This window comes from Streptopelia decaocto (genome assembly GCF_964273445.1).
Source record: "Streptopelia decaocto genome assembly, chromosome: 2".
Classification (NCBI taxonomy): Eukaryota; Metazoa; Chordata; class Aves; order Columbiformes; family Columbidae; genus Streptopelia; species Streptopelia decaocto.
This window is the reverse complement of record NC_138655.1, coordinates 62,961,090-62,978,715: the sequence shown is the minus strand read 5'-3', so window position 1 is coordinate 62,978,715 and position 17,626 is coordinate 62,961,090. Positions and strand designations below refer to the sequence as shown.

Here is a 17,626-nt window from a genome sequence, read left to right as displayed (position 1 = left end):
AGTTTCTGTGTTGAGGTTTGCCATTCTTAATTTGCCTGGACACTTTTCAATTGTAATTATGTAGAAATGATGAATGCTAAGTGATAGAATGAGATCACTTAACTCTGGTAGGTTCCCGAGGCAACCAGCTTTGATTGAGCGATGTCATACTAAGTTGCAGTGGGACAGCTGCACTAGGACAGAGCAGCCCAAGCTGCTCAAGCCCAAGTATTCTAAATCTTTTGGTGCTTCTTGAATCCGGTGCCTCCTTCATTCTCAGCCTCTGCCTTTTATTTCAAATAGTCAAAATCACTCTTGTGTTCCAGAGAAGGGAGTGGGTTTATAGTAGTTGGGGGAGCAGTTTTAATCCTCATTTCTATTTCCTTCACCTCTTACACTCTACTACATGGATAACCTATGGAAGAAAATCAGTCAATGTAAGAATGAGCTGACTGGAGTTGTCAGAACATGATAACACAAAGATGACCAGAACAGCAATTGCTAAACCAACTAGGTATGACATCATGCTATGATGGATCCTCTCTGTTTGTTTATTCTAGAAATTATAGAGGAGCTGGAGATGCTTAAGACTCATAATTGATCTCCAGGCAGAGGAAGCTGTAAAGTCAGAAACAACACAGTGAAGCATATAGTTCTGCTGAGCAAAGACTTAAAACAAAAAAGGTTGCTCCTGTAATAACCGTCTTCACAGAACTGCTTTAGCAAAGCATTGTGTTTCTACAAAATGGGATTCAGGGATGATTCTGAGCATGAGTGCAAGCACTGGGGAAAAATAATTACGAATGTACTGCTGAAGGGAGGATGCTACTATTAAAAGTTTAACTAGCCACAGGCATGTAAGCCATGTGCGCTTTCAAGAGAACCTCAGGGAAAAAACTTTAGTTGTATATACCATGAAAGACTGTTCTAAACTTGCAGCAAAAGCCCACTGTAGGTATTGTTTTTAGAGAACTTCCACTAGAAGGGTAAGTTACCAACTATATCACTTGTTTGAAATCCATTTTGGAAAGATTGCTGATATATTAAAAACTTGTTCAACTTCATATCGAAAATCAGTTTGCATGAACAGGTCACTTTATTAATTGGAAATTATTTCTTTAGGTTTAGGCATGCACGAAAAAGTGGCCTAACTGCACATTTAATTACAAAATTCAAATCACTAGAGACAGTGAGTCAGTCCCCACGACAAAATTATGCATGCCCTTTACTAGTGTAGATTAATTTTTCCAAATCTCCACTACAGCAGAAAAACTAAGATTACGGTTTATGTAAACTTGAACTGCGTATGTAGCATCGCTGTTTTTATTACAGTGTGATAGCCTTGCCAAGGATTGTTTGTCATCAGTTTGAGGAATGCAGTTAAACCTGTCCACAACAGTGCATGAGGAGACAAGTCTTCAGCTGATGAACAGCAGATTATGTCCACCAAATTCAACCCTAGTCAAATAATCTACAGCCTTAGCCTGATGAAAGTCTCACCAAATTTGTTTTGATACATCTCTAACTCTCAGCTGATGATTTTTTGAAACAAATATAGCCAGAAACTCGTGTACGTAGAGTTAAAAAGCATGGATGATATAACCGCATTTTCACATTCTGGAATGACAGATTTAATCTCTCAGGTGAATTTGGATACAAGGGTTCCACCACACTCACTCTCAACCACTCCATGCTGGTAAGCTTTTACGTTGTGCAAAGAGGTTACAAAACTATTAAATAATCTTTTAAAAGGTAGTTTCAGAAAGCTTTATTGAATAATTTTGAGCTTGTAACCGCATCAGTAAATTACATTCCGTATTAGCCTGCTTTACGCTTTCAAACCTGTTTCACGCTATGTTATAGAAAATCTGTACAATCATCTTACAGAATGGGTAGTTTAGTTTGTAAGCATATACAGTGTTGACTGCACGTGACTGTGATGGGCCTGAAGACAGGGTTGCTTTGTCACACAATGACACCACAGGCAAAAACACCCAGATCTCTTAAAACACTGTCATGCTGATAAGCCATATGGCTGGTCCAAAGACTCTTCCTTTCTGTTAGCTTGGCCAAAAATAGCTAGATGCATCCCCATGCTATCATACTGTGTTGTTCATCCCAAAATAGGCACTAATTTTAGGCCTGTAGCAATACTGGTGATAAACAAGAAATTTGTTCATTTATTATGGAAGTGAGACTAATTTACTTTACATAAACTATTGCAACTTCATGCAGATAATGTCTTACTGCATAAATGAGAAAACAATTCTATATGGGATTCTTAAGCCCAACATAATTATTTTTAAATTACTTTCTTATATTAATTTCCTATATACTTTGTATGTCTACCTTGTGCAATTAACTTTCCCGATGCCTTATTTGTTAAATCCACGGTGGCAAATGCAAGATTTCTTCCTTGCTTCAAAATCTGAGCTGTAATCAGTATCTCTTCTCCAATCTTAGCGGCAGAAGTATATCTTCAATGAAGAACAAAATTAACAGGTAAGAGGCTGTATAGAGTACAAATCCAAGAATATTTCTGTATTTTAGATTATCATGAAGGGAATTAGCAAAAGTGAGTAATAAAGACACATCTCCCTCTAACAGCCTGCTTGCAAATTCCCACTTCTTGAGTCCTTGAGCTCCTCTAAGTACTTCAGTGGTAATTCAGTGTAAGAGTTCTCTGAGAAAATGGAGGATAGAAAGAAACCCATTGGCTTGGTTCTAAGGAAAAGTCCATTTTGGAACAGAAACCAACTGGATATCTAAGACCTCAGTTAAAAATTCAGCTCCAAGTCCTATTCCAGCCACTGCTGGTTCCCTACAGCCTTTCTAAACCAGTATGCTGGGTTGAGCTGCAAAATGTCTCCATTACAAAGGCTCCTGAAGGTCATTTCTGCATGGAACCTAAGAACAGATTAACTGCTTCCCATACCCTGGTCAGAGAAAAGTCATGGAAATCTGGGAGGCCTTCAGACTTCCCAGGTTTAATGCTGTTTCCATTAATTAGATAACTGTTTTTATTTACATGAATAGGAGGGTGTGCTTTTAAAATACACTCTCCAGAGAATAGGAAGAAATTCCCCCACAAAACAGCTGGAAAGAATTAGGAGGAACAGGATCCAACCATGATCTGAAGCAAGGAAACAATATTACAAAGCAGAATGTATAATTGAGGGATATAAATCTTATTGAGATAAATTTCATCAGCCAGTCTTTTTTAATGTGACACCATGTCAAAAGTATGTCAGTCACACCTAATGCTGATGTACTGCAAGCCCCATTAGTTGACAGAAGCAGGGTTTCAATCTTAGTTCATTCTCAGAGGCTACTGCTGATCCTCTTGTGATTAAAAAAAAAAAGTTTCTCTGTTTCTCTCTGTTCTTCCCATTACTGAAATAGTTTCCTCATGACAGCCTTTTAAAAAGCTCTTTCTCAAAAAGGAAAAGGTTGTATTATAGCAATATTTGCTATCTAATATGACTTGTTCACTGAAAGCAGTAGTCTGCATTAAACAAAGCTATTAATATTGCTTCAGATAACATTTCCTAAAGGTTATGCTACTCAGTCATTTTGGATCAACTCTAGAGACAGCACTTTCTTAACCTATTTTAACCTTTATGTATCTGAATAGGCATACTTGATAGTGTAAATAATTTAGATTTTGGCCTCTTGTTATACTACTGTAGGGAAAAAATACATAATCATAGAGGAATTTCAGGTTCTCATTTCCTGGTAATCACAGTGGTAGTATAAAGCTTAAATAGATGCTCCAGTCCCACCTGCCCAATGGAGAAATCGGAGGGTGCTGGGGGTAAAGGAGCAAACCTGGCAAAGACCCAGATCACTCCCCACACACTTTTGAAGCTTTTTTAAATTTAACATTTAAAGACAGTTTTGACGAGGGGTTACTTTACTAAAATTTTTAATGCTCTGTGCTAGTTATTTCAAGTAGGATTACTTTAGTTCCAATCAGTCATAATCTCTTCATTAAAAGTAATGAAGCAAAGCTGACATGATCAAAGGTTTCAGAACTTTTTTTTTTTTAAGACACAGCGCTTTAAATTTGCATTAGAGGAAGAACTATTCTCAATATAAAACTACCTTGAAATGACCTAGAGCAAAGGAATCTTCCCCCAGTGAGAAACTGATTCAATCTGTAATTCACCCTTTATGTGTGCACACAACAGAGCTAAACTGTTTCCTGTTTTAGTATTTTATGGACTAATACTAAAAAAGGGGCTTATAGAAAGCTGCTTACCTTAGATTTTGGTGTTTGAGGATGCATTCTAACATATCTTCACAAGAGAAGACAGAAATTGAGCCAATTTCATAAGACTAAAATTAACCATGTATCAACATTCTGTGTAGGAATGCGTAGGGACCCTTACATGCATGTAACAAAGAAAAGCTTAAAGTCCAACTCAAATTTTGCAACTAAATGGCAATACCCTTAAGTACATTCCCCCCCTCATCAAAACAAGACTTCTGAAACCAAAGAAAACACCTTTTTTAAGTGGGCACTACAGTGTCGAAATGATATACAATGGAGTCGACACCGTGTTAGGAGAAGAAACGTTAGTGTGTTCTGGTAAATATGGTGGATGATACCTACGTGATGTTCATGTCCACACTGACCCCAGGCGCTGCTCTTTCTGTGTATATCAATGCTGCTGTTGACACCACATCTACAAGTGTGGCTGTCAAGCCTCCATGTAATGTGCCAAATCTGTTTGTATGCTCCTCCTCTACTTTCATTTCACAAACAATTTTTCCAGGAGTTGCAGAAAGAAGTTTCACCTGTATAACCAAAAAAAGAATAAAAAACTTACTGACAACAGTACCAACGCCTGATACTACCCTGAGTTAAACTGAAAGTAAATCTTTTTAAATTCTCAATTCCTGGGACAAATTAAAAGATGGAAAATTTAGTAATTCAGCTGTCACTTCAGGTATTTCCATATCTGAGCCTTAGAAGAATTTGTACTTCTAGTGTAGATAAATATTTAAACTGACAGCTTAACAAAACTTCAATACTTGCTGTGCTCTCAGGAACTGCTCAGAAGACGACATTCCTCTCCAATTTTCCTTTTGCTTTAATCTGTGACTGAAAAGCCAGATTAGATAGAACACGAAACTGCTCTGTGTGTACCATAGCTGTGAAAGTGTCTTTATTAGTTCACAAAATGGAAATGAGACTGACAGTAATTAATTAATCATTAAACTAGAGCAACCTCAGTAAAAAGAAATCAGTATTTTGAAATAAGCCTTGGAAATGCTAATCAAATTAGCCTCCCTTACCTGAAATTCATAATCCTGGGTAGAAGTATCCAAGGCTGTATCACACTGTATTACAGCATCATGACTTGCATACGCACTTTTACTCCAGCCCATAGGTGTTAAACAGAAAAATTACAGTACACCTATGGTATCACACTTCCCCGTGTAACCAACACAAGAAGCTGGATCTCTGAGACCAATAAGTTATTGCAATTCATTATTTTAAAATCTTTTTTATTTCAAGTTTTTTTTAGTTAGTTGCACTGTATTCAAAGTCTGAAAGATATTCAAAATCTGAAAGCAAATGCAAACCTGGGGTAAGTTCAACATATATATTTACACCTACAACTACGACTTTGAAGTACTTGGATCACAAGTTAAATGTGAGTATAATATTTATTATAATTCCTCCTAATTTTGTATTTTTTTTTACTCTTCTTTTTTAACTTAAATGTTTCCATACCGTATCAATGGAGCTGACTTAAATCTTTTTAATCTTAAAGAGAATTAAGATTGAAATGTCTCCAGCTTCATTATTCCTCATTTATAATGCAGGGTAAGAACTCCGTTTCAGCCAACGTCCCTTTCTGATAGGCCAAAGTTTATCCAGATTTTGCAGAGAAATGATACTAAGATAAATGATGACACAGTACACAATCAATCTACGAATGGAAAAAGTTGGAATTAAGTAGAGGGGAAATCACAGAGGCAGTGTCCTAATATAGAAACAGCACCTTGATCAATGAAAATCCCAAGTCCTAAACAGGCATGCTGACTGGAGGCCTAAATTTCTGATGGAATTTCTAATGAGGACTTTACTGACGCTTGACAGTGGGAGCAGATATTTTCCACTGCCGTCAGAGTGCTCCAATCCATCAGCCAGGCAAGGAAAGCATCTGGTTTCATTTGTTGTTGCTCTGATCTGGCACTAGCTGCCTGCTCTCCTTGATGAAAACAGCTCAGTATTTTAATGCTTCCAGGACTTACACAGCCAGAGCTGCTGCTTTGTACTTTTCACAGCTCTTCTTGCCAGTCCTCCCACGCGTCTACCTCAGCGAACAGTATGCTGCTTTGGCTTTCAGCCACTACTGCGATGCTCTACTTCTTTGGAGAAAGAGCTTTAAAAACCACAGTCGTTAAGCCCTATGTAGATACTACATTGGAATTAAACCAAAAACTAAGTCTGATGCAGGAGCTGTAAAGTTTCAGACTGAAATCTGTCTTCTCTAGAACAGGAAAAATCTTTAGTCATATTTAGTTATGGTAAGAAAGGCTTCAGGTACCTCCCAGAAGAACATCATATACTTAAAATTCAAACAAAACTATACTTTTATTGTTATGTTCATAGCATCATAATTCTAGAAGGAGATTGCACAAAAAGTCTAAAAGTATTCTGGAGCAAAGCAGGAAGCCTGTCTCCCAAGGCTCACTTCTAGCCAGTTACCCTTATGAGCTGAAATACCGCATTTGCTCTCCACTTGATAGGATTTTAAGGAAAAGGAGAGTAAAGTTACCACAGTGAAGAGTTGACTAAGAACTAATTGAGCTCCACAAATAAATGAGCTTCTTGAATTTAAGGCTTTATACTTTTCATATACAAGACCAAAATGTCTTGGGGAAACAAGACAAGGACAGTTGCTTTGCAAATAATTACTTTCTATTAAATGTATCAGATCATGGACCTGTCAATAAAAACATGCTTCCAATATTACACTTGCTCTTTTACAATGCAAAACATATAAATCTGGATATGGTTGGCTTTCTTAGATATATTTACTGCATCATTCCATGTCACAGTTACACAAATAAACAGAATCATACAACAGTTTGGGTTGGAAGGGACCTTCAAAGCTCATCTAGTCCAACTCCCCTGTAATGAGCAGGGACATCTGCAATTAGATCAGGTTGCTCAGAGCCCTGTTCAGCCTCGCCTGGGATGTCTTCAGGGATGGGGCATCTACCACCTCTCTGGGCAACCTGGGCCAGTGTTTCACTACCCTCACTGTGAAAAATTTCTTCTTCCTGTCTAGCCTGAATCTCCCCTCCTTTAGTTTAAAACCATTACCCCTTGTCCTATCACAACAATCATTGCTAAAAAGTCTGTTTCTATCTTTCTTACAGGCCCCTTTTTAAGTACTGAAAGGCCACCATAAGGTCCCCTTGGAGCCTTCTCTTCTCCAGGCTGAACAACCACAACTCTCTCAGCCTGTCCTCGTAGAAATAAAAGAAATATAACAGAAATTACATGGAGAATTCTAACATTGCTAAATTTCATGAGAACACTAAAACTACTTCATAGGACCATCCTACACAGCAGCTTGAGAACACATCAGCTGCACACTGCAAAATTTAAGAAGACACAGTAACATCATTTCAACTTGAGTTGAGAATTGAGGTAGTATTACATTAGAGACGTACCAGTCAAATATATTTGTTTATACTGAGTCTTGTTAGGAGCTCACAGAGCACTTAAGTGCTTGTGGTTTTGGCCTGACTTCCAGGTGAAATGTCAGATGTTATAACAAGCTATTTTTTTTTCTTTTTTTTTGACAGAGAAGAGTAATAAATCATAATTTCACAATCCTGTAAGTTAGCTAAGTCACAGGTACTACAAAGAGGAGAATACTAGTTACTAAACACCTCATGGTAAGGCTATTCAGCACAATCTTTGTCTTCTGAGAGGTACTGGAAGGCAGTGTATTTAAAGAGTTATTGAGTAATAACTGTGTTTTCTACTGTGCATTACCGCCAGGGCCCCACATTCCTGTTAGTAAATCATGAATCCAGGGAAAATGGAGGTTCCATCTGAATATGAGGAGAAACTTCTTTACCTTGAGGGTGCCAGAGCACTTGAACAGGCTGCCCAGAGAGTCTGTGGTGTCTCCTCTTTTGGAGACATTCAAGACCCACCTGGACACACTCCTGTGTGATCTGCTCTGGGTGAACCTGCTTTAGCAGTGGGGGTGGACCAAATGATCTCCAGAGGTCAATTCCAACCCGAACCACTCTGTGATTCTGTGAAAAAGCAATGGCAGAGGCAGGCCTGCACGCCCGGGCTCCTGATGTGCCCACAGCCACCCCATGGCAGTTGGGGTTCAGCTAACCCACCCACCCACCCACTGCAGGCCTTGGCCTCCCGCAGCTTGGGCGGCCTGGCCCTGGGGCACCGCTCACTGCGCTGCTGCCCACCCGAAGCAGTGCCTGAGGTGGGCACTGCCCTGGCCAGACAGCACAGCTTCACCAGGCCTCAGCCGAGCCTCAGGCTGTGAGACCGCCTGTAAGGAAAGTACACCTCATAGAATGTCCTGGGTTCGAAGGGATCCACAAGGATCATCGAGCCCAACTCCTGTCCCTGCATGTGACAACCCCACAGTTCACACCATGTGTCTGAGGGCCTTGTCCAGTCTCTTCTTGAACACTGCCAGGCTTGGGGCCGTGACACCTCCCTGGGGAGCCTGTTCCAGTGCTCCACCACCCGCTGGCTGAAGAACCTTTTCCTAACGTCCAACCTAAACCTCCCCTGGCACATCTTCCTGACATTCCCTCGGTGCAGCTTTTTATTCCCCGAGGGGAAAAGCCGGCCTTCGAACAAGCAGCCCCACCTCGGCCGAACCGGCGTGTCTCCAGTCAGAAGCTGTCGCTACCGTCAACGGCCGCGCCGGGCGGGAGGCCCTCCCGCGTGCCCCTCCCGCCGGCCCGCCCGTACCTTCTGGAGCACCCGGTCGAAGCCCTGCGACTCCACCATGTACTTCATAGCCTGCTTCAGGGACTCTATCGTCAACCCCATGCTGCCCCCCGCCCGAGGGTCACCCAGCCGCCTGCGCCCCGGAACCACAACCCCGGCGGGAGGAGCTTTCTCCCGGCTTCCTCCTGCAGCTCCCCGCCCGTGGAAGCCATGGAGGCGGTGGCGATGGGGCGGCAGGAGGAGGACAAGGAGGGCCGGTGCCCGCAGGCGGGGAGGGAACCACCGCTGCCGGCGGAGAAGGTGAAAGAGGAGGACGAGTTGCACCTCGCCAAGCGGAGGAAGGTGCTGTGCTCCGAGTTTGCCGCCGTCACCAGCAGCGACGCGGCGGTGGCGCGCAGCTTCTTGGCCGACAACGACTGGCACTTGCAGGTACGCCCGGAGGCGGCGGCGGGGCCGCGGGGCTGTCCCGGCCGTGGCGGCGGCCCCTTCCCCGCCGTCTGCCTCTGTGTTTCAGAGGGCGCTGAACGCCTATTTCGAGCCGCCGCTGGAGGAGGAAAAGGAGGAAGATGTGGATGTGGAGAAGGCGGCGGCAGGTGGGGTGCAGCCAGCCTGCCCCGGGCTCGGCAGCTGGTACGTGACACCTGAGGAGAGCCACAAAGATGATTAAGGGAGTGGAGCACCTCCCTTACGCGGAAAGGATGAGGGAGCCAGGGCTCTTTAGCTTGGAGAGAAGAGGAGATTGAGGGGTGACCTCATTAATGTTTATAAATATGTAAAGGGTGAGTGTCATGAGGATGGATCCAGGCTTTTTTCAGTGACAACCAATGGTAGGACAAGGGGTAATGGGTACAAACTGGAACACAGGAGGTTCCACTTAAATATGAGAAGAAACTTCTTTTCAGTAAGGGTATCAGAACACTGAACAGGCTGCCCAGGGGGGTTGTGGAGTCTCCTTCTCTGGAGACATTCAAAACCCGCCTGGATACATTTGTGTGTAGCCTCACCTAGGTGTTCCTGCTCTGGCAGGGGGATTGGACTAGATGATCTTTTGAGGTCTCTTCCAATCCCTAACATCCTGTGATTATGTGGTGTGACAGGCAGCGGCTCAGGGGCACCCGGGCTGGCGGGGCGAGGGGAGCGGTGCCCCCGCAGCTCCCGGTTGTAGGCAGGTTCCTCTCCGCGGAGAGGCACCTCCCGGGTCCTAGCGTCCCCCTCCCCGGGAGCAGCGCTCTGCTCTCCACCTGACCGGGCACCTCTGCTGAGCTGTGATGGGGCAGGTGGTTTCCGTGCCTCGCCCTTAAGTTTCCGCCCTGGTTCTCGTTGTTTCCCAAGGCTGCCCCCTTCGAGGGGAACAGCCGCCTTCTCTTGAGAAGATGCCCCATCACTCTTTGGATGCTTCAGCTGCCTTCCTCTGGGCTAGCAGATGGGGAGCCTTTTTGGGAAGGGACAGGGTCATTTTCTTTTTATGGTCTTGCCTTGTGCAGCTATACATATGTAGATGTTACTGTACATGCACACATTTGTATAAGTGTAAACTGAGCATATATGTCATATACTAGATGTATTTATACTTCTATAAATAAAATTGACAGGTACTTGCACACCTTGTTAAATATACCTGTGGAAGTTATGATCACAACATACCTGTGGGGCATACCAAAGGTATTCAGCTGTGTGTGGAATTGAGCTTTTACAGATCTCTGTCATTCGCAGTCCCAAGGGAAGCTTTTTTTCCGGTAGATTTGTTTATTACAGGCTTGCATGGTGTGTAGGAGAGCCCTTATGATCTTTATAGTTATGAGTAAGAGGTATTTGATAACAGCATACCTGGTTTTGCTTGATATGTATGTATGAAAAATGCAAGCCTACTGAGTGTTAGCATTGGTCTCTAGGTGGTCTGTGATGAGTCAGAATACATCTCTATCAAATTGGCAGCACTTTTTTCTTTTCCATCCTCTGTCTGTCTTTGCACTGTGGGTTCTGTCTTGAGCTGTTGTATGCAGGATATATTGGGAGGGAGGACTATTTGGAGATCTCCCAGTCAGAGGAAGATTACACAGACTTTCATATTTCATCTCAAAATCCTTCAGGTTACAATATAAATATAAAAAATAGTCGTGGAAATATTGGAGGTATATACTGTGTTATTTACCCACTTAAATATCCATTAGCTTCCTCTCTTTTGCTTTTGTTTTTCTGTTGAGTTTAGATTACATGAGCATGGTAGTGGAATCTTACATTGTTTGTGCAGCACCCAGTATAAAACCAGTGCTAAGTTCTAGGGAATAGATTTGTTTTGGTTCAAGACCTTATTTTCATGTGTGTATAAAAATTCTGCCTTTAAAACCAAAACTCTAACATCCCAGCTTCACCAAAATACAGTTTGTCTAGTCTTAGCTATGCTATTTACTGTATTTGTAACAAAGTTTCCCTTCACTCAGGGAATTTACATTGGATCAGTGCTGTGGTTTAACCGCAGTGGGCAGCTCAGCCCCACACAACCACTTAATCTCTTCTTCCCAGAGTGAGATGGGGAAGAGAATTGGAAGGGTAAAAGTATGAAAACTCACAGGCTGAGTTAAAAGATATTTTTATAGGTAAAGCAAAAGTCATACATGCAAGCAAAGCAAAACAAGGAATTCACTCACTACTTCCCATTGACAGGTAGGTGCTCAATCATCTCCAGGAAAGCAGGATTCTTCCTCCTTTCCCTCTGCTTTTATTGCTGAGCACAATGTCATACAATATGGGATGTCCCTTTTGTGAATTTGGGTCAACTGTCCTGGCTGTGTCTCCTCCCAATCTCCTGCCCGTGCCAGCCCACTCACTGGTAGGGCAGCCAGGGAAGCAGAGAAGGCCTTGATGCTGTGTAAGCACTGCTCACAACACCTAACACATCCCTGAGATACCAGCACTGTTTTGGTCACAAGTCCAAACCACATCACCATATGAGCTGCTATCAAGAAAATTTACTCCATCCCAGCCAAACCAGTACAACCATGTTAGAGTCTGGTTCTCTTTAGCAACACAGTCCCTAAACAATGACTGGACAGGACACTTAAACTTTGACAGTGTTGCTTAGCCTTTGTCAGATCAACAGGGTAGACAGGGCCTGTGTTTTTCAGGTGGGAATTGGGTTGAATATTCTCAAGAAAATATTTTCTCTAAGAAAAGAATTACCAGTTTGTTACAAGAGAAAGTTTGTACACGTACCTCCCCAGGGGGTTCCACGATTGAAAGAATCTCAGCTGTACTACAAAGATAGGCACATAAAAGCAAGTCCTGGCTGCAGTTCTCTGTTTCTAGTACGCTAAAAAAGTGTTTGAAAAAGTAATATACAGAGGCCCCCCTATATTTCAATGGGGAAGAGTGAAATTACTCAAGTGCTTTTGATTACATTGGTCACCATCTGATTAACTTAAATCAGAATGATAACTGTTATCTTGTGTTTATAAGGAAGAGGAAAAAACACTTAGTTCACCTGTGTACTAAGGCTGTGTATGACTGAGGTCTGTATGTTTCAGTTACTGTGCTTTTAAATTATGTTGTAATCAATACATGTTAACTTATATGTTGGAAAAATTTTAGATCACCACCTGTAAATTGTGATGGGTCTAAAACATTTTTCTTTAGAAGATAAGGCAGGTAATAGCAGAAAGAATAGTATTACGCCTGTTGACAAACAAGTAAACTCTCTCTTCAGGATTGACCTCACAGGAGATGCGACTACTAGTAATGCTGGTGTCAATAGTGCAGACTTGAAGCAAAAAGAAGATGACAGCAGCTTCTCACTGATAACATGGAACATTGATGGGCTGGATCTAGGAAATCTAAAAGAAAGAGCTAGAGGAATCTGTTCTTACCTGGCATTGTAAGTGTAGCTTCATCTTTGTATTGTTGTGTACCGAGCTTTAAAGGAAGAAGCATCTTGTTTTAGTTATTTACAAATCTTCATGCCCAAATTATCTTAACATTAGATGCAACAATACAATCACTTTATAAATCCTAAATAGCTGGGTAAAAGTTGATATACTGGTTGGAAGAGGTGTGAACCTGTGCAGCATCCTGAAGGTTAAATACTTTGTGCATGCTAGTTTAAAAAGCTTTTTTATAATGCTACTTTAAGAAGCTTTTTTGTCTCATTCCAGTAATATAAATAACTCCACACTAGAGCAAACTGTTTGAAACAACAAAAAAGGTTAGTTTTTAGTGAAATGTGAAAAGTTGCTGTCTTCCCATTACTGTTGCTTGTCTGTCAAAAAAGAAAATGTGCAAGGCAAGAGAAAAGCCATAGAATGTGTGATTACCTTTTATAGTTTAACCAGTGGTAGTCTCCTATGAATATATTTATGAGCAATTTAACAATTACGTAAATAGATTTTCCTTAATACAGTAACAGTGTAAATTAAATTATTTAAACAAGTGATAATTTAAGTTCTTAAAACAGCAGAAATGCCATGACTAAATCACTTTTCACTTGATTTTGTTAATCTGGGGTGACAATATTTTTCTTCTGTAAATAAGACCTTAGGTTTGTCCTTCACCTGCTTAGAGGAGGGTTATTCAGTGGTGTAGCAAAAATAGGGACAGCTGTAAAGTCATATCTAAATCAGTATTTTCAGGACTACTGCCCCACATGAACTGTTACTGATTGCACAGCTTTAAGAAATAAAGAAGCTTGGTATTGATGAGACTGGAGAAAATTAACGGCAGATTACCTGGGAGGATTTCTTGTAAGGGAATGAGATGGTGGTTGGAATCTTCTGAAGAACCTGGATGTTGCAGAACACGTTCCAAAGCTGCATAAGTTGAATTCGTCATGTATGTGGTATATGAAACCTGTGCAAATGTTCGCAAGATCAAGGTACAAGGAAGTAATGCATTTTATTACCTTGTCAGTTCCATCTCCATAATAGTAATTGTTTCCTCCTTTATGGCAATGTGTCTATATGCAGCTAAATATGATGGTGGGAGTTTAAAAAATAACAAAAAAAACCCAACAACCAAACCCAAACCAACAAACAAAAAAACCCAACAGATTTTTACAATATCTAGGAATACGAGGGCAAGGTGCACCTGAAATCCCTGATCCTCTTCCATTTGGCCCCAGACTGTAGTGGTTAATTTAAAATATTTTCTTGCCAATTTCAGATATAGTCCAGATGTTGTGTTTTTACAAGAGGTCGTCCAACCACATCTCCGTCTTCTAGAGACGAGAGCGAGCAGCTACACTGTTATTCCAGGTAAGAAATAACCCTCAGTTTCTAAAGACAGAAATCAGAAAGAGTAAGTTGGGTTTTATTCTGTCTCTCCTACCTAAATCTCTGACCATTTGTAGGAATGAAAAGAGGAGAGTGAAGAAGAAAGCACTTAAATTATTTTCTGTGTTTTGATATCAGAATATAGACTGATGCAAATTATGCATATGAAAAGCTTGCTTGCCTGGTCGTTCCCTTTGTATTTTTTTCTGCATTTTGAAAGACTGACAGCAAGGGTAGCCAAAGAAGTGCCACAGAGAAGTCATTTCTTAATATTTGCTTTTAAAATATCTGAAAAATTCACACCACTGTTACAAAACTTCTAACTAATGACTTAATTTTACAAATTAAGACTATTCTCCCAGGTCATGGTAAAAAGGTCTCTTTTAGAACCTTAACTTATTTATGGCATGACAGAAGATATCCTTGACAATTTTTTTCCCCTGTTCTTCTTTAGGTAACATAGATGGCTATTTCACTGTCATAATGTTGAAGAAATCAAGAGTGAAGATGCTGAAATATGAGATAATACCTTTTCCATCAACCTCTATGATGAGGAACCTTTTGGTTGTGCATGTGAGTGAGTCAGTCAGTATGTACTGAACAGCTGTGTTTCTCCCCTCAAAACAAAAAATTCCAGAAAAGGCCGGACTGGCTTTGCTCTGTGGCAGTCTCAAACAGCAGAAAAACTTCTCCAAACACAGGAACCCATTTGATGCATTTGATACTAATGAACTTAAATATTTATGTAAGTTACTGGCTGTGCTTTGTTTCCAAGTCTCATAAACTCTGAAAACAAAACTAAAAGCCTGTTATCCACTTGTCAGCCACTTTACTTCAATGTAAAACTAATATTAACCAGAGCTTTGTCAATCAGTAATTTACTTCGTGATTATATTTTGTCTTTGAACTTCTTATCCTGATGTGGATAGTAACATTGCCTCTTTCTTTAATGCACAGGTGAGCATATCTGGTAATGAACTTTGCCTCATGACTTCTCATCTGGAGAGCACTAAAGATCACTCTAAGGAGCGTATGAAGCAGTTGAAAATAGTGTTAAACAAAATGCAGAAGGAGTCTGAGTCCACCACTGTTATATTTGGAGGTGATACAAACCTCAGAGACAGTGAGGTAAATAGAAATAAGCAACCTTGTTATTTTGAGAAGGTACCCTGACAGAATCTTCTGAGGCTTTTCTGTTGCCTTTATGAGAAATGACCTGCTTAGGCAGAACAGAGATATGCAACATTTATTCTTAAAAAGTGGAAGCACAACTAAGTAGAAGCTGTGGCGTTGCTATGCTGAGGCATTGTTATAGCTGAGGTCGTGTATATGAAGAGCTCCCCCCTCCCCCAAATAACAAAATGCTTTATTGGTAATATTTGTATCTGATGAGATGCAGGGGTAGTCGATGAAGTTTCAACTTGAAAAGCGTCTTCTCATTTTGAGAACCTGATCTTCACTTGCTCAGCTCTCTGGTTCTCAGAGAGTTAATGCTTGTAGGGTCAATGAAAGAAGAGAGTGCTCTGGAGAAATAGATCTTGGGAGTTTAAAATAAATCCCCCATCATAGAGATAATCAAAATTAGAAGTTGTTTTTGACTGCTGATATTAAAAGTTAAATTTGTGCATTATTACTGAAAGGTCAGTGTTTCATCTTTCCCTATCATGAAATTTCATTACAGTGAGCTGGAATGACATTATTTCAAGGAACATGGTGTTGACCCCTGTACCTCAAAATTTCAGAGCTGAATGTTTATTTTGTAACATGTTTTGGATTTAGAAAGTACAATAAGAATTGGTCACACTTTAGAGTATCCTGAGAAACAAAAAATTTAGAAACGTCTCCCATATCTTCGTTTTTAACAACTCATGTTTCACAGAAAAAAAGCGATGATGTGGTTTTGAAGGTAAAATTTGCGAATTCAGTATCTTGTGGATTTTCCCTCCCCTTCTACTTTCAGGTTGCTAAACTGGGTAGCTTACCTGACAACATCATGGATATCTGGGAGTTTTTGGGTAAACCTCAACACTGCCGCTACACTTGGGACACCTACTCCAATACCAACCTGAATGCAGAGTACAAGTGCAAGTTGAGGTTTGATCGCATTTACTTTCGGCCTGCAGCAGACGGGGGACATATTATTCCACGAAGTATGGACTTAATCGGATTGGAAAAACTAGACTGTGGCAGATTCCCTAGTGATCACTGGGGTCTTCTGTGTAAGTTTGATGTGATATTATAAAAAAAAAAACAAAAAAACAAAACAACAAACCAAACAGTCTTGCATTGTTAATTTTTAGGTGACCTGTTCTTGTTTTTTACAAAATTTTACCCTCTCAGTTTAAATAGGACGTATTTAAATTTTCAACCCCAATACATTCTCTGCTCTTGACTCTTACTGGAATGGCTCCATTTCAAGCCAAGGATCCCTTTACTTCATAGTGTGCATCTATTCTGGAATCAAATTTTTGAAAATTTACTTTTAGCAGTACACACAAATACAAAACCAAATTCTAGTCTTAAAACGGGAGGAAAAACCTGTAAATACAATTCATAAACATACTTGGTGATTTAAAACTCACTTTTATTTTGGCATGTATTATAATCTCATAATAAATGCTGCTTTTTATTTTAAGAATACTTTTATTATGTCTGCTTTGTTTCTTTTGTGACTATTTCTGGCACCGTGAGTACAGGAAAAACATGGACCTGTTGGAGGGGGGCCAGAGGAGGCCACAAAAATGATCAGAGGGCTGGAACAGCTCTCCTGTGAGGACAGGCTGAGAGAGTTGGGGTTGTTGAGCCTGGAGAAGAGAAAGCTCTGGGGAGACCTTATTGCAGCCTTTCAGTGCTTAAAAGAAGCCTGTAAGAAAGATGGAGACAGACTTTATAGCAGGGCCTGTTGCGATAGGACAAGGGGCGATTCAAGCTGGACATGAGGAAGAAATTTATTACAATGAGAGTGGTGAAACACTGGCCTAGGTTGCCCAGAGAGGTGGTAGATGCCCCGTTCCTGGAAACATTCAAGGCCAAGCTGGATGGGTCTCTGAGCAACCTGATCTAGTTGAAGATGTCCCTGCTCATTGCAGGGGGTTGGACTAGATGAGCTTTGAAGGTCCCTTCCAACCCAAACTGTTCTGTGAGTCTGTGATTTCCATTATCCTTTACAACTCTGTCTTTTGTAGGGTGTTTTGTATTAGCTTTGGAAGTTTGTGTTGTATATATGTACTTATTCAGGCAAGGAGCTGAGGAAAGAATGAAGAGGTCTTAGAGAATAAGGGTTTCTTAAATAGGAATTAGACTTATATTGAACAGATTTAAGAATGATATGCCTTCTATTGGACAAGAAAATCATATAGGCAGATACATGGAATTTGTTCATGTGGGATGGTATATACCTTACTTTGTGTTTATTAACCTG

The 17,626-nt window shown here is 40.8% G+C and overlaps 2 protein-coding genes across 2 annotated transcripts; one reads left to right on the top strand and one right to left on the bottom strand.

Moving 5' to 3' along the window:
• Positions 1–1,731: 1,731 nt before the first annotated feature.
• On the bottom strand, positions 1,732–9,113 carry ACOT13 (acyl-CoA thioesterase 13). The gene is made up of 3 exons (XM_082045018.1): positions 8,966–9,113; positions 4,595–4,779; positions 1,732–2,456 (listed from the first exon to the last, which is right to left on the bottom strand). The coding sequence occupies exons 1-3, from the start codon at positions 9,044–9,046 to the stop codon at positions 2,300–2,302; spliced, it is 423 nt and encodes a 140-aa protein (XP_081901144.1). The 5' UTR covers positions 9,047–9,113; the 3' UTR covers positions 1,732–2,299.
• Positions 9,114–9,119: 6 nt separating this feature from the next.
• On the top strand, positions 9,120–16,845 carry TDP2 (tyrosyl-DNA phosphodiesterase 2). Its single transcript, XM_082045016.1, has 7 exons — positions 9,120–9,373; positions 9,459–9,574; positions 12,648–12,815; positions 14,096–14,187; positions 14,660–14,778; positions 15,163–15,333; positions 16,166–16,845. Exons 1-7 carry the CDS (start codon positions 9,155–9,157, stop codon positions 16,445–16,447), a joined length of 1,167 nt encoding a protein of 388 aa, XP_081901142.1. The 5' UTR covers positions 9,120–9,154; the 3' UTR covers positions 16,448–16,845.
• Positions 16,846–17,626: the final 781 nt, after the last annotated feature.